At 42.9% G+C, this 20867-nt stretch overlaps 1 protein-coding gene across 1 annotated transcript; it reads left to right on the plus strand.

The window, feature by feature from the left end:
* Positions 1 to 1405: 1405 nt before the first annotated feature.
* TRAFD1 (TRAF-type zinc finger domain containing 1) lies at positions 1406 to 20475 on the plus strand. The gene is made up of 12 exons (XM_082852848.1): positions 1406 to 1469; positions 3360 to 3418; positions 9527 to 9662; positions 9773 to 9826; positions 12412 to 12814; positions 13474 to 13680; positions 15098 to 15174; positions 16409 to 16639; positions 17697 to 17817; positions 18520 to 18859; positions 19299 to 19371; positions 19601 to 20475. Exons 2-12 carry the CDS (start codon positions 3372 to 3374, stop codon positions 19658 to 19660), a joined length of 1749 nt encoding a protein of 582 aa, XP_082708974.1. The 5' UTR covers positions 1406 to 1469; positions 3360 to 3371; the 3' UTR covers positions 19661 to 20475.
* The last annotated feature ends 392 nt before the right edge of the window (positions 20476 to 20867 follow it).

Here is a 20867-nt window from a genome sequence, read left to right on the forward strand (position 1 = left end):
GAACCAGGGACAAAAATCAGAGACATTATATTCTTTATTATACCACAGCAGTATCACACTCATTGTCATTACCATTGTGCCTGTCTCCTTGGTAAGCTTCTGGGAAGGCAGGGAGCTTGACCTTTGTTTGCCACATATGGTGCCCTCTTTAAATTTGCTGAGGAAATCAATGAGGCTGGTGCTGTTGTAGTTCTGGACTTCAGGTATTGGTTATGCTGTATTCAAAAACAGCACCTTGTAGCCAAAATGTCTATCAACAGGGAACTAGTTGAATAAATCACAGCACATCATACAATGGAATTACTACTGAAGAAGTACGAAGATGCTCTAGATAGATGTGCTAATAATGAATAGAGTTCTAAGGCAGAATGTGTAGTACTACAAAAAAAGAGTCAAGGTGCAGAACAATATAGAATGGTATGTTCTCTTTCACATACAATGAAGAGTGTTTAAATCCTAACTGTACAGCCTAGTGACCATTTACTAATTAATACATCCGTGTTTACCACTTTGCAGATCAAATTATAGAACATTTCCAGGACTTGGAAATCTTTCTCATATTTCCTTGCAGACCATACTCTCCAAATGGGAACCATTATTCTAACTTCTCTCACCTTAGATTAACTTTGCCTGATTTTGAACTTTATATCTTTGGAATCAGAGAATATAGTGCCTATTTAAACTAAGCATTCTATCCTGTTGTAAATAAATAATGCTTTGTGACCTGCTTCTCCTGCTTACCACTATGTCATGAATGTCTTGCATTTATAATCTGCAAAAAGATGATGACTTTAAATTGTTGCATTGTAAATAATATGCTCTCTGCTATATTTAACTATCCTATTTTTTTTTTTTTTAATTCATGAGGGAGGAGTTCAGAGAATCCATACAGGCAGCAAGTGGAGAAACTAGAACCCAGCCCTGCGTGTCAGGCACTCACTTTTCCACTGCAAAAAGCAAAGTGCTCAAATATGGGCAGTCTTGCAGATGTCTCGCACGAGGGCATTATAATAGCAACAAGAATGACTAATAAGTATTAATGGCTCATGACAAGAGAACAAATGACATTAATTATCTTAATATATAAGGCATGTTAGTAATGTGTGTACAGAATTATTCATGCAAATATGGTTAGCCTGTGTCAGGAGAAGTTGCTGGGCGCAGACCTGGGCTCACAGCTTCGGTCTCCGCCGCTCCTTCCAGATGTGTATGGGTTGGGACTTCCAGGGACACGCCCCCGTGGAGCTCTGAGGAGCCAATCGGAGCATGGAAGGCGGGGCTCTGGGAGCGACAACGGTGCTATCCAATGGGCAGAGAGTCTGGGCCGCTCCTGGCCAATGGGCGCGCTCCTCCAAGACGGTCGGAAGTGGTGAGGCGGCTCCGGGGGCCGTTGTTCAGCGCGGGGGCCGACTGAAGAGGCTCAGTGTCTTGGCTGGCTGGTCGGTTCGGCGTCCTTCGTCTCGTCCCAGGTGAGAGAAGCGGTGGCCAGCCCCTGGGGAGCCTCCTGCGGCCTCCAGTTCGGGAGGAGGCCGGCGTCCCGAGGGCGGGGTGTGTGGGCGAGGGTCTTCTGGGCCCGGGGGTCGCGGGAGTTTCTCGTAAGGAGAAAAATGCCCGCGCCGCGGCGTCTCCCCTGGCCAGTATGGGAGGCCGTACTTTCTTCTCTGGAAACCGTAGCCTCGACAGCCCCTGGCGGCACCGCCCCTTCCAGGCCTTGGCCGCGGGGGCTGGGAGGCGGCCGTCGTTCCGAGCGCCGCCGTGGGCACCGCGCCCCGGGCGGGGCTGGGCCCGAGTCGCGAGCTGCCAGCCTCAGGGGTCGCGGATGGCCTCGTGCGGACTTTAGGCCGACGGGCCCGTGTTCGAGTCACCACTCGGAACAACTGTGCGACGGCTGTCTCCCTGGACTTCCTCTTTCGCGGTCTCTGAAATGGGGATGATGGCTTTCACCTCGTAGTGTTGTGGTCTGGATTAAAAGACTGTCCGTGTAAAGTGTTTAACAATCAGTGAACACACAGTAAGTGGCAACTATTATTTGTGAAGCTGGTGCCCTCTCCACTCCCCATCTCGGACGCCCCCTGGGAGGGGGCAGTTGGAAACCGCCTCCTCCTGGGTGTGGACCCTGCGGTGGTGTTTCCACCGCCTTGGGCACAGGAAATCCTGGGGGTGCTGGCTGACCCCTAAGAGGGGCGCCTTCTAAGGTTTGAAGGAAACTTATTCTACCAAAGCGCTTCCATGCATTCGCTCATTTACTCCTCCCAGTGACTCTTTAAAATATTGTCAGTTGTCTGCGTGAGGAACCTGAGGCTCAGGGAGGTTAAATCACACATCTGCTGAGTGGCAGAACCAGAATTGGCCCTCAGAGGGGCCGACTCCGAGCCCTGCGCGTCACCCCAACTCCCTTGTTGCTAGATAACCGGGCACTTCCCTCGTCCGAGGCTCTTACCTTGCCTTAGTGGGCTGGAATAATCTAAAGTAAATACAGGTATTAAAGTTGCAAGGGCTTTGCTTTCTGTATTGACATCTTGTTGAGAAAGAAGGAAAAATTTTCAGTGGTGAAACCTGGCAGACACGATCTCAACTAAATGATAACAGTTAGCATCATCCGTAATAATAAGACTGTTAACATCATGTGCTTTCTGGTATAATGCACTGAGATGAGCACAACATCGCTTCTATGGTATTTCTGTCCAAAATGTATTAATCATGAGAAAACATCAAATGAACCCAAACTGAAGTATATTCTACAGAATAACTAGCCAGCTCATTTAACAAGGTTATGCAAGATGAAAGACTGAAGGAATTCCCTGGTGGTCCAGTGGTTAGGGCTCCGTGCTTCCACTACAGGGGGCACAGGTTCGATCCCTGGTCAGGGAACTAAGATCCTGCATGCCTCCAGACCAAAAAACAAACAAAAAAAAGAAAGACTGAAGAAACTTCCCAGATCAAAGAAGATTAAGGAGAAATAACAGCTAAATGCAATATGTGACTCTGGATTGCATCCTGAACCAGAGAAAGGGCATTAATGGCATGATTTGTGAAATTAACTAATTGTAGATTAGTTATTAGTATTGTATTAGTGTTAGTTTCCTGCACTTGGTCATTTTACTATGGTTATTTATGATGTACTGGGTGAGAGGTATGTGGGAAGTCTTTGTGCTGTTTTTGCAAGTCAAATTATCTTAAAATGAAAATTAAAAAATCAAAAGGAAAAACCCTAGTGTGTTGGGTATTAAATAAAATGCACTGGTTTTGGTGACATTTTCTGTGCACTGTTTTTTTTTGTTTTGTTTTTGTGTTTTGCATGTCATTCTTAAAGCAGAAATGAAATTGAAAGATCATACTTCTTCCTTTGTTGTTTTCAGGAACAGCTAAAGATGGCTGAATTTCTGGATGGCCAGGACACTCGACTGTGTGACAACTGGTAAGGAATCTAAGAAATGTTCTTGGAATGAGGACAGTTCTTTCAAGAGTTGGGTTATTTATTGGCAGGTTAAAATTGGAGCCATATAATACGTTGTGCAAATATGTGGGACTAAAGCTTTTTTAACAACTTTGGATAAAATTGCCCGTTCTAGAAATTCAACAACATGGTTGGTTAGCTAGCATAGAGTAGTGACTAGACTGATGGGATGAAGCTGGGATTCAGCGCTCTGGTTCCTACCATTAATTAGTTAATGACTTTTGGCAAGTCACTTGACTGCTTTGAAACGTCACTTTTCTGACCTATAGGTAAGGGAATTTATTTTTTGTCTTCCTGGAAAAATATTGTACTTTTAAACTTTTTTTTGCTTTTTTTTTAAAAAAAATTATTTATTTGGCTACACTGGGTCTTAGTTGTTGCATGCAGGGTCTTTAGTTGCGGCACGTGGGATCCAGTTCCCTGACCAGGGATTGAACTCGGGCCCCCCCTGCATTGGGAGCGCGGAGTCTTAGCCACTGGATCACCAGGAAAGTTCCTGCTTTTTAAAAGATGCTTAAAATATAATGAAATGTTTGGACTAGAGCAGTGTTTTTTTTTTTTTTTTTTTGCGGTACACGGGCCTTTCACTGTTGTGGCCTCTCCTGTTGCGGAGCACAGGCTCTGGATGCACAGGCTCAGCAGCCATGGCTCATGGGCCCAGCTGCTCCACGGCATTTGGGATCTTCCCGGACTGGGGCACGAACCCGTGTCCCCTGTATCAGCAGGCGGACTCTCAACTACTGTGCCACCGGGGAAGCCCTAGAGCAGTGTTTTTTAAAGTACGTTGCAAGGATTTCCCTGAATGGCTACAGTGGCTGTCTTGAGGTTGATTGGGAGCAAGGTTTAGTGTGAACTTGGCTCTACATGTACAACCAGAGCAGCTCAACTGTTTTTTTTTTTTTTAATATATATATAAATTTATTTATTTATTCTTGGCTGCGCTGGGTCTTCCTTGCTGCGCACTGGCTTTCTCTAGTTGTGGTGAGCGTGTGCTACTCTTTGTTGCGGTGCGTGGGCTTCTCATTGCAGTCGCTTCTCTTGTGGAGCACGGACTCTAGGTGCCGCAGGCTTCAGTAGTTGTGGCATGTGGGCTTAGTAGTTGTGTCTCACGGGCTCCAGAGCGCAGGCTCAGTAACTGTGGTGCACGGGCTTAGTTGCTCCGTGATATACAGGATCTTCCTGGACCAGGGCTTGAACCCGTGACCCTTACATTGGCGGGCGGATTCTTAACCACTGTGCCACCAGGGAAGCCCCAGCTCAACTGTTTTTATAAAGGATTTTGCTGAAGGAATGTTCCACTGCTTTAAAAAAAAAAAAAAAGAAAGTCTAGTCAAAGTCTTCCAGCAGTCCAGTTTAATCATTATCATTTCATGATTCCAAAACTGTTAGTGGAAAGACTGGATGCAGACTTGAATGTCAAACTTTCTTATTTTGTTGTTTTTAACCGACAAGAGTGACAAGAAAGAGCAACTCTTTCTTGCTGAAACGAAACTTAAGAGTTCAGCTAGTAATTCCTGGTTGGGATTCCTGGTTGGGATTTCTCAAGAACCTGGTATTTCAATGACATACAAATTCCCTTACTGAAAGCAAAAGAAAAAAGCAAAGCAGAACTATCTGTGCTATGTTTAACTTACCAAACTGTGTTAGAAGGTGAGAGATTTTTTTTTTTTAAGTCAGTCACAGACCTCATTTTTTTAAAATAAATTTATTTTTAAAATTTATTTATTTTGGCTGCGTTGGTCCTTTGTTGCTGTGTGCGGGCTTTCTCTAGTTGCGGCGAGCAGGGGCTACTCTTTGTTGTAGTGCGCCGTCTTCTCATTGCAGTGGCTTCTCGTTGCGGAGCACGGGCTCTAGGCACATGGGCTTCAGTAGTTGCAACACACAGGCTCAGTAGTTGTGGCACATGGGCTTAGTTGTTCCGCGGCATATGGAATCTTCCTGGACCAGGGCTCGAACCCATGTCCCCTGCATTGGCGGGCAGATTCTTAACCACTGCGCCACCAGGGAAGTCCAGAGATTTTTTTTTTTCTGTTTTGAATGGTTATTAATTATTGGTTCAGTTTCATTAATAGATATAGGCCTATTCAGATTATCTATTTCTTTTTTTTAATTAAAAGTTTATTTTATTTTTTACAATTTTTAAAGTTACTTTCCATTTACAGTTAATACAAAATATTGCCTATATTCCCTGTGTTGTAAAATACATCCTTGAGCCCATCTTACAATACTTTGTACCTCCTGCTTCCCATCCCCCTCACCCCCCACTCATAACCACTAGTTTCCTCAGTGTGTCTGTGAGTCTGCTGCTTTTTTGTTATATACACTAGTTGGTCATATTTTGTTAGATTCCACATATAAATGATATACATTTGCAACTATTTTCTCCCATTCAGTAGGTTGTCTTTTTTTAAAATCATTTCTTTATTTTTTTCCCATGTTCAATATTAGTTATCTATTTTATACATATTGGTGTATACATGTCAATCCCAATATCCCAATTCTTCCCCCCCACCCCCACCCCCACTTTCCCCTCTTGGTGTCCATGCATTTGTTCTCAGAGATGTTGATAAGGAAAATAGTTTGACCCAGATTGTTGAAAGGTTGAGCCAGATAAAAAATTTTATTTTTTTACTGCCTTTTTCTTTCTGCTCAGCTTCTTGGCAGCATTAGGATATAATCAGAACAACTGCTGGTCACAATATTCTTTCCCTGCATAGAATTAAGATTGTATTTCTGTGAGGGTGTCTTGCCTTATAGGGTATTTTTTCTCCTGTGCTACTATTACTTTTGCCATTTTAAAACTATTGTAGCTCTGTTTAGGTTTTATGTGTACTGTTCCTGATGCAAAGTGTAATAATCAATGATACAAATATTCACAAGGAAACATTGTGATTTTATAAGAAAACAGACAAATTGGCTTTAACATCAGTTAAGATACTCTTATTTTATCGGTCCACTCCAATTTGAAGGAATTTCAAACCTAGGACAGTAAATAAATAACTATGCTAAGGGAGTTTAAAAAAAAAGCAGGGGGCGGTAAGTTAATGGAAAGCTAATGAAAATAAGGTTATTCAAAGCCAAAGCAATTTATTTAAAGAAAAAAAGCAGATTAGCATGGAAAGCTGACTAAGCCAGCACAAACCTCCTGTCTGAGTAGTCCTGTTTAAATTCCAGGTTTTAAAATTTTGTCTCTAGAGTCATATTCCTGTTGTTCCTTAAGAAAAGTTAAGGTACTCATCAAAATATAAGCTGCGATTAAACCTGCTGGGCCAGTAAAAAGAATAGTTTGTTGTGATTGAAGATGTTTTTTGCATGTTATCTCTTTTATTACTGTATTGTCTGATTGATGGGAGAGTTTGCAGGAGAGTTTGCGTCTAGGGAACAGAGACTTCAGTGTTAGAAGGCTTTGACTTTTTACTTTTGCGTGGCTCGATGTGTTAAGCATTTGGAAGGCTACTGGGGATTTTTCTGAAAGCCTTGGCTTGCCTTTCATTCATTTCTATCTAAAATGAATTTCATCTCTAACTTGGCTAGTCCTTCCTTGGGGCTTTTAGCAGTTTTATCTAGAATGGAATTGTGTTCTCATTTATCTCACTTTAGAATGTCTTGATTTTATCTGTAAGTAGGTAGCAAGTATATTGGTATTTTGTCTGGTTAGTACATTTGGCGGAACTACCTTGGCAGTTAAATTTAAAAAGAAAGCAAAACCATCAGGCAACTGTTTCATGTAATCGTTGCAAATAGCTTTTATCTTTTTCTTTCAAGGTTTCCCAAGAGGTGAAAATGTGTAATAGTAAATGCTCTGTGACCTTACCTAACAGCTGCTTTTGATTCTTGCTTCTTTATGTTATGGTCCTTAATATATTTTAATTCTAAAATTTTAGTGGCATTATGTATGTAGAATGCTCTATGTCAAAATAGCCCTGTAAAATAAAAACTGTAGACATTTATTTTCTTGACTTTAAAAGAAAATTATTGTCAAAATTATGGAAAAAGAATGTAGAATCTCAGCACCGTAAGCAGTAGTTACTGGCTTTAATTTTTTGTGGCATTTGTGCACATAGGATTTGCAATCAGGATACAGCTTTGCTTCTTGCATTTTGTTGGTGTACCATATTTAACTAGCTGTTCCCTTAGAGTTTAGATATTTTTAATGGTTTTCAGTTTTTTACCATTTTATGACACTAGTGATAATCTTCATAATTCCAAGAGTGGAATTACTGGGTGTGTAACATATAATTACAGGGTCTTTAAATACTCTTTAAGCATATAATTTTATGGTCCTAGAGATGCATTTGTAGACAGTTTATTTTAAAAATTTTTTAATTATTATTTTTAAGTTAATTGATTAATTTGTTTTCAGCTGCGTTGGGACTTTGATGCTGCGTGCGGGCTTTCTCTAGTTGCCGGGAGTGGGGGCTACTCTTCGTTGCAGTGCGTGGGTGGCTTCAGTAGTTGTGGCTCACGGGCTTAGTTGCTTCACGGCATGTGGGATCTTCCCGGACCAGGGCTCAAACCCATGTCCCCTGCAATGGCAGGCGGATTCTTAACCACTGCGCCACCAGGGAAGTCCTGTAGACTGTTGAAAAGTAGTGGTTTTATACTACCACTAGCAATATTTTAGAGTACTAGTTTCATAACATCTTTAATAGTGGGACTCATTTTAATATTTATTAGTTTAATAGAGTTAGATGATAACTTCCACTATATATTTTAATATTCCACAGTTTTGAAAAACTTAGGCTGGGTTAATTTAAAACCAGTGGTTTCCTTAGAAAGCTGGGAATTTTGGAGAAATAGGGGAAGTTAAATGTATTGAAACATTGGTCATTTCCCTCTTTATCCATTGGAGTTTTCTTCCCATTTCTCACACTTGATTGTTATTCTGTATCACCTTCCAGTTTTGGTATGAGAGCTGCCTTGATAGTTCTACTTTTGGATAAAAATGAATTTGCATTTTTTGGTGTCTTGGTCTTTGAGATTGGGAGTATGACTATCGCTGGAGGCACATCATTCATCCTACTTTGAAATGTTTCTTAGACTATGAAGATAAAAACTATAAAAGAAATAAGCTATCTACAACTTAACGTGGGAGAAGGTTTCTATAGTATTCAGCTTCAGAGGCAAAATGGGTTATTAAAGATTTGTTGTGTTAACTATCTGTATTTATCCTGTTCAGTATTTTATTTTCTGAAAATTTATTCTAGGTGACATACTTATAGGCACATTCTTTTAATGCATCCTTTAGTTAGACTGTGAAGTTGGAGCTTTCTAACGGTCATAACCAAATGAGTGAAAGGAAGGCCTTTGAATATTACGTGCCTCTAGTTAGAGTGTATATGTACTCTGGGAGAGGGGTTCAGGATTTCATTTCTGTACATTTCTGTAGTAAATTTCTGCAGTGAATGTAGTACATTTCTGTACATTTCTGCAGTGAATGTAGTACATTTCTGTACAATGTAGTACATTTCTGTACATTTCTGCAGTGAAGTTTATATCAACCCAGCCACAGAGCTTGGTCCCAATTAGCGTCTAGCCTGCTTTGAAAAGACACGTTGGACATAAAGGAGGCAAGTTCCCCTTCCCCCACTGACGATCCCAAAGCTGGCATCTGCTCCTTCTGGTTTGATTTTTAGTGGAATAAAATCTACTGAGATTAAAGCTATCTGAGACTGAAAATAAATGGTAGGCTGTTTTTAAAATAATCCTGGAGTGGATCATTGTGCTTTGGGGCATGGATGGTTTTGGAAAAGCCTAGCTCAGCTAGCTCTTCCTGGCATCTGACTATATGCTGTTAGTTGTGATAAGCTCTGACATCTAGAAAGTGAGGCTGAGCTTTTAGAGATAGTGCATAGCACTGATAACGCAGAGTGTTGCACAGAAGACTCAAAACCTTCAGGAGTTAATTCTTGAAAAGCAGGGGTAGTAACAGTCGTAAGAGCTTATACACTAGATACTCACTAAAGAGAAATAATGGAGACTAAAGATTGGACAGGACAGATTTCCGTGTGATACCTCTGGGCATAGATGTCAGTAATTCTTGCCTTTTTCTCTGATCTATTTCTATAGCAAAAAAGAAATTCCTGTGTTTAACTTTACCATCCATGAGATCCACTGTCAAAGGAACATTGGTATGTGTCCTATCTGCAAGGAACCATTTCCCAAATCTGACATGGAGACTCACATGGCTACAGAACACTGTCAGGTGAACCACCAAGTACTTAGATGTTAATAAATGGATTATACTTGCTATTGTGTAATAACAAGTGAGCATGTTGTCACAAATAACTTACTGATTTTTGCTTCTTACCCTAGGTGACCTGCAAATGTAACAAGAAGTTGGAGAAGAGGCAGTTAAAGAAGCATGAGGTTAGTTGCCCTGCACTATGAAGGCAGTGAATTACCATGGAGCCAGTCCTATTGAGATTACAGAGCCACATGCAGAGCAGAAAGCCAGTGTTGTTGAGTCTTTGTTCTCCACCAGCTCCATGCACACTGCCTCTCAAAGCCTATTTGAGACTTTGTTTGCTGCCAGATTTGACTGCATGGCTGCTGTGCTTTATGCTCAAGCCTCAGAGCCTTTTTCCCTTTGGAACCGAGTCATTTCTCCTGGGGTTTATTGGCAGGCTCACTTGAGTGCTAAACCAAGCCTGGGATTGCCAGTGTGGTACGACCTCTAGCATACAGCCTGCCTTACATCTTATAATTTCATTTTGACTTCTTGATCACTTGGATGACATGCTGTTTACACCCAAAGAAATTCTCAGAGAGCATTTGATGAGAGAATATAATTTGGTCCCTAGTTGAGATAAAATTGGCTGTAGTTGAATGAGTATGTGTGTGTGTGTATATATATATGTATATACATATATATATATGTATTTCTTTTTTTTTTTTGAATGAGCCTATTCACCAGTTAAAAATCCCAACAACTATTTAGTTGGTGGTCATGCAAGAGTGTGTGTACGTATGTAAAAATTCATCAAGGTATGCATTTATGATTTGTGCATTTCATTCTATGTATCTAAAAAGACTATTAACTTATTAATTTATAATTTTAAAAGGTGATTCATATTCAATGTAGAAAACTTGGAAAATATAAAAAGAAAGAAAGAACTACTCATGACCCCACAGCTCAGAGATAAACATCTCATAAATAATTTAGCACTCTTACTGTCATTATTTTATCTTATCATTTGACTTACGTTTTACTAGGCCTCACCAGCAAAAGGGGGGTTATGATTGAGGTCATATTAACAATAATAATAAGTATTTCTTTGGCTCTTAACATCTACTTGCTGCATAAAACAACTCCAATCAATTGTCCCCCTCTTCTCCTTTTTCTCCCAGCTATTTCTGGGAGTCATATGGTGATAACACCAATCATTATGAACGTACAAGTACAAAGTATTTCCTAACATTCCTGCAAGTCAGGCTATGACAGTTGTAGACCACAGATTAAAGAGTTAAAAAAAATTCTCCTTTAAAAAAAAAATGTTGACACTTTATTTGCTGTTCTTGTGAGTTACTAGCAATTTTTAGGGTTGTTAACAAAGTACTTTTATATTATGTGGTGTGTGCCAGCAATTATTTTCTCTTTTGCTTTTGAGTAACTTAAATCAATGGCATTTATCTGATAAAACTTTTCTTTAAAAAAACATCTTTCTGAATTGATATTATAGCTACATGGTATATAATTTTAAAGCCACAAAGCATATATATAAAAATTATCTCTCTTCCACTCCTATTCCTAAGCACTCTTTGTCAGTTTCTTATGTTTTCTGTAAGAGATATTCCATGCATATACAAAATGTGAAAAATGTTTGAAGTATCATTTAGAATAAAACTTGGGTTTAATTTGTATGAAAAGAAATTTTGCTCTTTGACACAGTGGTTATAAAGTGTCTAAACTTTAGAAGTGATGTTATATGAAAGTTCTGAGTTTAAGTTCCCAAGTTTTGGAATGTCCATATCATAGTAACATATTCTTTCTTATCTTTTTAAAGGAATATTAATTATTTAGTGCTTTAGTGGCGATTTCAAATTAAGTATAAAAGTTTTGTCCTTCATCTGCTGAATACATTCACATTCTTGGGGTCATCTTCATTGGTGATTCTTGACTTATTTGGTCAATTTAAAGCCAGTGCTGGGCTTCCCTGGTGGCGCAGTGGTTAAGAATTCGCCTGTCAATGCAGGGGACACGGGTTCGGGCCCTGTTCCGGGAAGATCCCACATGCCATGGAGCAACTAAGCCTGTGCGCCACAGCTACTGAGCCTGCGCTCTAGAGGCCGTGAGCCACAACAACTGAGCCCACGTGCTGTAACTACTGAAGCCTGAGTGCCTAGAGCCCGTGCTCCGCAACAAGGGAAGCCACCACAATGAGAGGCCTGCACACCGCAACAGGGAGTGGCCCCCGGTCGCCGCAGCTAGAGAAAGCCCACGCACAGCAACAAAAACCCAACGCAGCCAAAAATAAAATAAATAAATTAAAAAAAAAAAAAGCCAGTGCTATATACAAATGTGCAGATTTGAAAAATCAGTGTCTTTCTAAAGGACAATCCCTTTTCCTCATTGCCAGGTACTTAAATTGGAGTAGTAAGGGGAAATTGGTCTGGGGGAGCTTTGACAAGCATATATGAATTGCTGTGCTTTTGCTCTTTGCTCCTGGGCTTCTCTGGCGGATTTTGGGTTACTTTGTAATGTGTGCACAAAATGATGGTAGGGTGGCTGAGTGAGTAGATTCCTTATAAGACTTTCTTTTCCTTTGTAGAACTTGGTGGCAGGACAAAGAGGGAAGGGGTGACTCTTAAATACATAGAAAACCATGGCAGGCAAAGCTAGGGTTGGAAGAGAATATTTCTGTAAATACTTTTTACTTTCCTTGCCCTGTACTTTATAAAACATGGCCTCTCTTAGATTCACATATTATCTGCCTCATTATTCTGTTTTGCAGGAGACTGAATGTCCTCTACGACTTGCCCTTTGCCAGCACTGTGATTTGGAACTTTCTGTTCTCAAACTGAAAGACCATGAAGATTACTGTGGTGCCCGGACAGAGTTATGTGGCAACTGTGGGCGCAATGTCCTGGTGAAAGATCTGAAGACTCACCCTGAAGTTTGTGGGAGAGATGTGGAGGAAAAGAGAGATGAGGTTGCCATGCCGCCTAATGCATATGATGATTCTTGGGGTCAAGATGGTATCTGGATTGCATCCCAACTCAGACAAATTGAGGCTCTGGACCCACCCATGAGGCTCCCTCGAAGGCCCCTGAGAGCCTTTGAATCAGAACTTTTCCAAAGTAGAACCACCAACCAAAGGAGCATGACAGCCCAGTTTCCAATTCAGAATAATCTATGTGAGTTGTGTTTGGGATTAGAAAACTGGAATGGTATCAGATCTTAGGGCTGGTAGGAACAGGGCTTTGGAGCCAAATAGATCTTAATTATAGAAACCTGATTGTAGCTGGGTAACATAAGGAAGAATACTTAACTTTCCTATAGATTGGAATAACAGAACCTCTTTGCTATTGGATTTTTGTTGGATGACAGTTAGGGTTGATGGATGACAATGCTGTTAATAGCTGACACTGAGTATACCCTATGTGCTTAAAGGCATTTACAAAGTGCTTTAGATGTATTAACTCATTTAGTTCTCACAACAGTTTTATGAGGGTGGGTCAGTGGTAGAGCTGGGATTTGAATTCAGGCAATCTGACCCCATGCTTTAAGCCATCCTGCTATAATGCAGAAAATACATATAAAATGCCTAGCACAGTGCCTATCTCTTAGTTATAGCTCATTAATATTGTTTATTAATAAAAGTTAGAATAATAATGGAAGCTTTTATCATGGCAGACTTAACATTTGGAGTCCCATGAGCACTGAAGGGCTGGGCCTCTTTTGTTCCTGCACAGATTCCTATAAACCTTGAATATTTGCTAGGCATGGACTTGAACTAAGGGATGGCACCATCTTTAACGTTTCTTGAATACTGGCTTTTTTTTTTCTTCCCCAGTGGAAGAACAAGAAAGGCAGGAAAGGAATAGAAGCCGACAGACCCTCAAAGAGGGTGGTGAAGACAGTGCAAACTTGGATTTCATGTTGGCCCTAAGTCTGCAAAATGAAGGCCAGGCCCCCAACTTGGCAGAGCAGGACTTCTGGAGGGTCATATGTGAGGCAGACCAGTCCCATGAAGGTCCCGGTGCTCTGAATGACATAAGGGGTATGTTTGTTTACACTAGCCTCTGTCTCTACAGTTTTTTAAAGTCTTACACTAAACAATTTATATAAAATTGAAACTTTTTCATGAGATAGAATTTTTTAAAATTTTGTTCATTTGCTTTTCCCAACTTTTATTTATTATTCATTCATTCATTTATTTATTTACTTATTTATTCATTCATTCTTGCATGCATGCATGCATGCTGCCCAGTTGTGTCTTAGTTGTGGCACGTGGGATCTTTAGTTGCAGCATGTGGGATCTAGTTCCCTGACCAGGGATTGAACCCAGGCCTCTGCATTGGGAGCGCAGAGTCTTAACCGCTGGACTACCAGGGAAGTCCCTGTCATATCTTTAAACATGTTAAAAATACTTGTTTTTCTATTGTGTCTGAAAATATACCTAAAGTCTATTTTTTGCTATTTGCTGTTTCTTCTGACTCTCAACGGTGGCTTGCTGCTTCCCTCTGTGTGCTTGCGTGCGTGCGTGCGTGTGTTTTAACATTAAGTTTTCTGGTGTGTTCCTCTGAGGGTATTTATATATGCTTCTAGCAGGCTCCTGGGGATACTACTGACTGGAATAATTTTAAATTGAAGTTTTGGCCTGGGCTTCTTAAAACCATAAATGTGAATTTATGTAAAAACATAAATGTAGATTCTCTACTCAAACCCACGTAAAGGCCAAACTCTGGTTACTGTTCCTTAGTAGAGATTTTTCTCTCTTCTATGTAGAGCCAAAGCTTAGTTAGGCAAGTTTCCTTACCTCCTCGCATCGTTCACCCTCCCTTGTTCAACAGTCTGACTGAGGCTGTTGTGTTTTGGGATGCCTGGGATTAAAATTACTCTTATTTATTGGGGTTGGCCAAAACGTTCTTTTGGGTTTTTGTAACATCTTACAGAAAAACCTGAACGACCTTTTTGGCCAACCCAGTATTTTCTCATTTAAGTTACTTTTATTCAGCATCTTTTGTTTATATTTTGTACTGGGAGGGTTTTTCTTCTCAGGATATTTGTCTTCCAGTAATATCCAAGCCTCAGTTTCTTCATCTGTAAAATGAGGGTCATGTGGATCTACTTCATAACATTTTTCCTGAGGATTGAAATAATGCACAGAAGGTTTTTAGATTACTGACTAGGGTTATGACACATTTAAATTTCTTTCTTAATTGGAGTAGTGGGTAAACTACTACTTTACTGCTTCTCAGGAAATGGTGACAAGTAAATCTCTTTCTGTAGTGCAGGTTTTTTGCTTAGGGTTTGTCTCTTAAATAGTTTCCCTTCAAGGATTTTCCGCCCCACAAATTGCTATGTCCAAGAAATTGCAAAGGAAATCAGACTTTCCTATCAAACCCCCCAGGGGGGATAAAAGGTAGAATCAGGTTTGTTTTTGTTCGAGTCTGACTGTGTGGCCTGATACCTAGGTGCAGCTGATGAGACCATGTTGCCTTGTGAATTTTGTGAGGAGCTCTACCCAGAGGAACTGCTGATTGACCATCAGGTGTGTTGTGAATTACCTGAGGGCTTTAAGCTTTAGGGAGGAATATGTGCAGGCCCTATTGGTGTTGCAGGCCACACGAGATCTTGAGCAAACTATTTTAATACAACTCCTGTGATAGGAGTAGCAACTGTGTTTTTAACCCTGGGATGACTGACATGTGGGCATGAGAACTCAGCCTCATTCCCTCTTGGGCAAAGTAACATTTACACCAGCAAGCCCAGTTGCTGACTCCGTTCTGTGGTGATAGTGTACATCTCTACTGACCATCTTGTAATCTGGTCTCATCTCATGGTACATTTGATTTATTGGAGCCATACTGAAGTCCTTGCAGTTCCCGGGAGGGTCAGGAATCTGTTTTGCACTTTACTTTTCTGCCAGCTACCCCGCTTCCTCAACACACCCCTCACTCATAGACTCAGTTCAGACATGACTTTCAGGAAACCATCCTGTGGAATGCTCTGAAGGCTAGGCCAGAGGTCCCACCTGCATGCTCCCCGCAAGTCCTGTGCCCACAGCTCTCTTAGCCTGTTACCCTCACCCTGTGGTGTTGTCTTGCTGATCCCCTGTTGGTCTGCACCACTCGGCTGAGTTCCTTGAGAACAGGTTCTGAGTTTTCTTAGTTTCTGGAATCTCTTAACGCCTGGTATATGAAAGGTGTCAGGTATTTTGAATGATTGAAGGTTCTTGTGCTATTTAGGAATGATTAGAGAGTAGCCTTTGTGTTTGAAGAGTGGCTCCACTGATGGAGGGAGCCACTTTTCCCCTCAACACTTACTCTCTGATTTGGTTTGGCCTAGTCTGGCACTTCCATAGCTGTTAAGTAGTCCCTGTGCTCTGGGTGGAACATGCATTCCCCCCGTAAGTGGAACAATACAGCATCTGAATACATCTAGTATTTGGTTTGGGAGTAGCATGAGAAAATCCATTAATAGGGATAACAAAGAATATTTGGGCCTCTCTTACTGTATGACTGTGGGAAGAATCTTGAATCTTTTCAAATTAATTTAAAAAGAATAATCACATTAACACAGTAAAAAAAAAATTAAAACAGTACAGAAATGTTTAAAATAAAAGCAAAGTGAGTGTTCCATCTGTGTTCCTCTGACCCTTCTTAGTCCCTCTCCCCAATATTAAACATCATTAAGATTTTGTGACTTATGGAAAATATTTTCAGAATTTAGTTTGTTCCTTAACCTCTGCTTTTTTTTTTTTTAACCTATGTTTTTTGAGACAGACGAGTTGTAACCCTTCATGTGCCTTACCTCCGATCAGTGTGGGCAATGCTTCTCCCAAAGGGGTGGAGGACCCTGATGTCATCTTCCAGAAGTTGATGCAGCAGGCTGCAAGTAACCAGTTAGACTCTTTGACGGGCCTGAGCAGTTCACCTTCTGTGGAGGACAGCATCATCATCCCCTGTGAATTCTGTGGGGTCCAGCTGGAAGAGGAGGTGCTATTCCATCACCAGGTAAGAACACTTGGAGGACCTGTCCACTTCTTCCATCCTGTTGATCCTCTGAGCGAACCTGAGGCTTTTAGAGCCAAGAATGCCTCTTTGGCCTTTAAGTTGTGTGCATACCTGATCTGGCTACTGGCCATGTCCTGTTTTGTGAGCTGTCTGAGGTATAAAGTACCTCAGGCCTTTGGACTTTCTCTGCCTTCTGGCAGTGGAAACCATCCCGTCACTAGCTGTGGCCCAAGGAGCCAGGACTCCATTTAAGCAGGCATGGAGGACTTGCTAGAGGGTTTAGAAAAGCATTTCCCTGAGGTCATCGACAATTTCTACTTTTGACCAGGTGGGTTCTTCCCTGTTGGGGTGGCACTTGCGTCTTGCATTCCAGGAGACTGGGATCTAATTCTAGCTTTGCCATATGGTTGGTCTAAGATAGGTCCCATTCCCTCACTGGGGACATCTGTAAATGAAGGAGTTAAACTAGATAATCTGAAGTCCTTTTTCAGCTTTTGCAGTCTAGGATGCCAGCATCTTAATGGAAGATACGTTTTCTGCCCCATCTTGTTTGTCGTGGGAGCTAACACTGAAGGTATTTCAGGGGCATTTCTGTAATCAATGCCCTATAGCTAGCTGTTGCTAGAACACCACACATTGCATTTCTGTAATAAAGACTTTTGCCTTTGGATCAAGCAGTAGATAAATCACTGCTTGTTGTCTCCTCAGGAGACTACAAAATAAGCAGTGGTGCAAATACTCTGTTGTCAAAATGTAGACATGCTTTTCTGGGCTCCTAGGACCAGCCCTTCTTTCATCCCTGAACAAATCAGAGAGTGCTTCTGTCAGTGCTAGTTGGAATGATTGCTCTGTTCCAGGTGTGCTTCCTCTTAGTCCCAGGCCCTTCCTCTCAGTGGTTGTCAAAGTCATCCTGTCCCATCGACACCCCCCCCCCCCCCCCCGCCAGCCTCCCCATAAGGTGTGTTCACCCAACCTGCTGTTCCTTCCTTTCCTCCCGCTGCTCCCTCTCTGAGGAATGACTCAGTCCAGAGGTACTAATTCTGGTTTTTCTTGTTAGGACCAGTGTGACCAACGCCCAGCTACAGCAAACAACCACATGTCGGAGGGGATTCCTAGTCAGGATCTCCAGCCTCGACAGACTTCACCAGAGCTACCCAAGAGGCGTGTCAGACACCAGGGTATTAGCCAGGGATGAGCCAAGGCTGCAGGTCTGCTGCTGCCTTGGGCCTGCTTTCCACTTCTCATCTGCTACTCTAAAATGGGTTTTACCTTCATCCCAAATTAGCAAGCATAGTACGAGCTCACTGGGGACTCCCTTGGGGCTACCTGTGGTCCTGTGTTAGACTCAGGTGTCTCGGGTGTGTAGCTTTATAGGGTAATGGCTTTGGGGACAGCCATGAGCTATGCATATCAGTCAGTGCTTATTCAGCCGCTGGTCCCTGTCAGTACATTTAGCGGATGATTGGAAGATAATTTTCAGCCTTACTGTGGCTGCCCTGGGCCCCTGCTTCTAGTTGAAATATGCTCAACTAGAGTAGGATAATCAAACTTATTATCAGTATTCTTATTATGTAATAGTCTCACAACTAGGCAAGTAAAATTGCTTTTGAAACCCCGTTGCCATTAGAAGCCCAAAGCCAATTAGAAATGATTCTTCAAAGTTTGCTTGTGCACCATTGTTGACTAGTTAGTGAGGACTTAGGCGGTAAGTGTACAGTGTGGATTAATGTTTCCAACCCTGTCCTGGAGACATGGGTTTCAGCATCCTTTAGGGGTGAGGCAGTCATCTTTTACCCAGCATCTTTTGTTCCTGCTCCAAATCCAGCACTAATAGCAAGAGCAGCCTTTTCCCTAAAGCTGGTGCTCTTTTCTCTTCTCAGGAGACCTGTCTTCTGGTTACATGGATGATATCAAGCAGGAAATGGCCAAAGGGCCCACCTATCCTCTCCCTGCCAGCAGACCCACTAACAATATGACGGCTACTTCTAACCGCCTGACAACATCCACATCAGGCCCCAGACCTGGGTGCCAGCCCAGCCCTCCTCGCGCTCTGAAGCTCAACAACTTAGACAGCCAGGGCATCCAGGGGCACAATCGAAACAGCCATAATGGGGCCCTGGCTCCTGGGCACGTTCCAGTGGTTCACTCTGCTCGAAGTCTCTACCCAGAAAACCTTGTGCCCTCTTTCCCCCGTGGGCCTTCAGGGAGATGCGGAGCAAGGTGAGAATCAGTGGCCTGGGAGTGGAGCTTGTGGGTGGCTCAGGAGAACGTGGAAGTGTGGACTTCGCTTGTATCGTGGCCTGATTCAAAATGTTCCTTTGCTCTGTGTGGTTTTTTTTTGCGGTACGCGGGCCTCTCACTGCTGTGGCCTCTCCCGTTGCGGAGCACAGGCTCCAGACGCGCAGGCCACGGCTCACGGGCCCAGCCGCTGCGCGGCATGTGGGATCTTCCCGGACCAGGGCACGAACCCGTGTCCCCCGCATCGGCAGGCGGACTCTCAACCACTGCGCCACCAGGGAAACCCCTGTGTGGTTTTTTATTCATTAGTTTTATCTGCTACTGGAGAGCTGCTTTTGTCTGGTTCCAGCTGTTCTGTTCTGAGTTTTCTGACTTTTGCTTGGGGCATCTCGGGAACTAGTTTCCAATCCTTCTCTTTCAGTGGCAGGAGTGAAGGTGGCAGGAACCCCCGGGTCACCCCCACGACCGCCAGCTACCGCAGCAGAACTGCAAAGGTGAGCGGGATCCAGCCCAGAATGCTCATTGAGGACTCAGAAGTGGGTGGGCTGGTATGGTTCTTGAAGTCAGAAGCAGCTGGGCAACAGGCCGGTTGTGGCTGAGGACTGTTCTTGTGCTTTTGATGAGGAGGTTTCCATAGAAGCCTGACATTTCTGGCGCTCTTCAGGAGGAGTGCTGCTTTCTTACTTTCTACGTAAACTTCGTCTGTGTTCTATTGTTCAACAGGCAAAACCCTCCAAGCAGCAGGGAGCTGGGGATGCAGAGGAGGAAGAGGAGGAGGAGTAACAGTGTCTGCAGGGAACTTGCGCATCGGTTCCATCTTTCCTGCACAAGTTGCCGTGGTGCAGCCCCGCCCCTTGGGTTCTGTGGGTAGGGGCCATCTGACAGATGTAACTTTTTCTAGGCTATGGCCATTTTGTGTCTTTTGAGATTGTGCTGTGGGAGTTTGGGGGTTTGAGGGAGGGTTAGCAGGGAGGCTGTTGAGAATGTTTCAGCTTTAGCTGCTGCCTTTTGGCAGCATAAGTTACGGCCTCTTGGCCCACCAGGGCTTCATCTTTTGACATGCTGTCACCACTGCTTCATGGTGCTGTGTGGTCCTGGTGAAAAGAGGGAGGGTTCTAGAAACCTGGTCCCCACCAGTGAGGTGATGCTCTTCATGTGGTGGCCTAAATTGGGGAACTTTTGGATATCCTCTCCTGTGTACTGCCCATCCTCACTCTAGAATTTGGGCCTCTGGTGTGCGTGGAGGAGCTTTGGTAAAGTGTTCAGGCCAGTTGCAATATGTGTTAGGAACGAGGTTTGGAGATGAGTTGAGCCACAGGTGAGCGGACTATGTACAGGCTTTGTTTTAATCTGCTTCTTTGGCATTTGGCATCACTGCCTTCTGTTTCTGATGGGGAGCATGGCTCCTTTGCCTTCACTGCCTTCTGATGGGAAAGGCTGGGGGCTCTCTGTCCCCTCCAGGGCCATGCTGGGCTCTGCGCTAATCAGGAGTGAGGCCTAAGCTCATGGCTTGCTCTGAAAACCAAGAATCAGAGCCCCCTCCCCCTCTTTTTATTTTACTGTTATTATTATTATTATAATTATTAACATCCTTGTGATAGAAATAAAGTTTGTACTTGGAGTTCAGCTGAGTCTTGTGGTTCCTTCTCCTGTGTGCTCTTTGGAGACTTTAGGGAGACCAGAGTGGACTGGAGTCAGCTCTGAAGAATGGGGGAAGGTGAGCAGGGCTAGGTTTTCTCTGTGCTTCTTGGAACCCCAGCAGATCCAGCATCATCCTTCTCAGAGTGCCAGACATTCAAGGTATAGTTTTCTCTTTTACTGGAGTTGGAGGAAACTGACAGGTGGCTGCAGCTCTGGGGATGATTTGGGGTGGGCTGGGGGCTGCCTCCAACTGAAGAGAGGAAGGCAGATTCCTCAGAAGCCTCAGTCCTGAGAGTTGTTGAACCTTAGCAGCATTATTCATTACCCCTCAGCACCTCATACTTTGCCC

Source organism: Leucopleurus acutus (assembly GCF_964270905.1).
Source record: "Leucopleurus acutus genome assembly, chromosome: 13".
NCBI lineage: Eukaryota > Metazoa > Chordata > Mammalia > Artiodactyla > Delphinidae > Leucopleurus > Leucopleurus acutus.

Bases quoted from the DNA above. Each gene is read 5' to 3' on its own strand.
- TRAFD1 (XM_082852848.1), top strand. From the start codon at position 3,372: ATGGCTGAATTTCTGGATGGCCAGGACACTCGACTGTGTGACAACTG. The intron at 3,419-9,526 runs GTAAGGAATCTA...CTATTTCTATAG, and splicing joins ACTCGACTGTGTGACAACTG to CAAAAAAGAAATTCCTGTGT. The intron at 13,681-15,097 runs GTATGTTTGTTT...CCTGATACCTAG, and splicing joins TGCTCTGAATGACATAAGGG to GTGCAGCTGATGAGACCATG.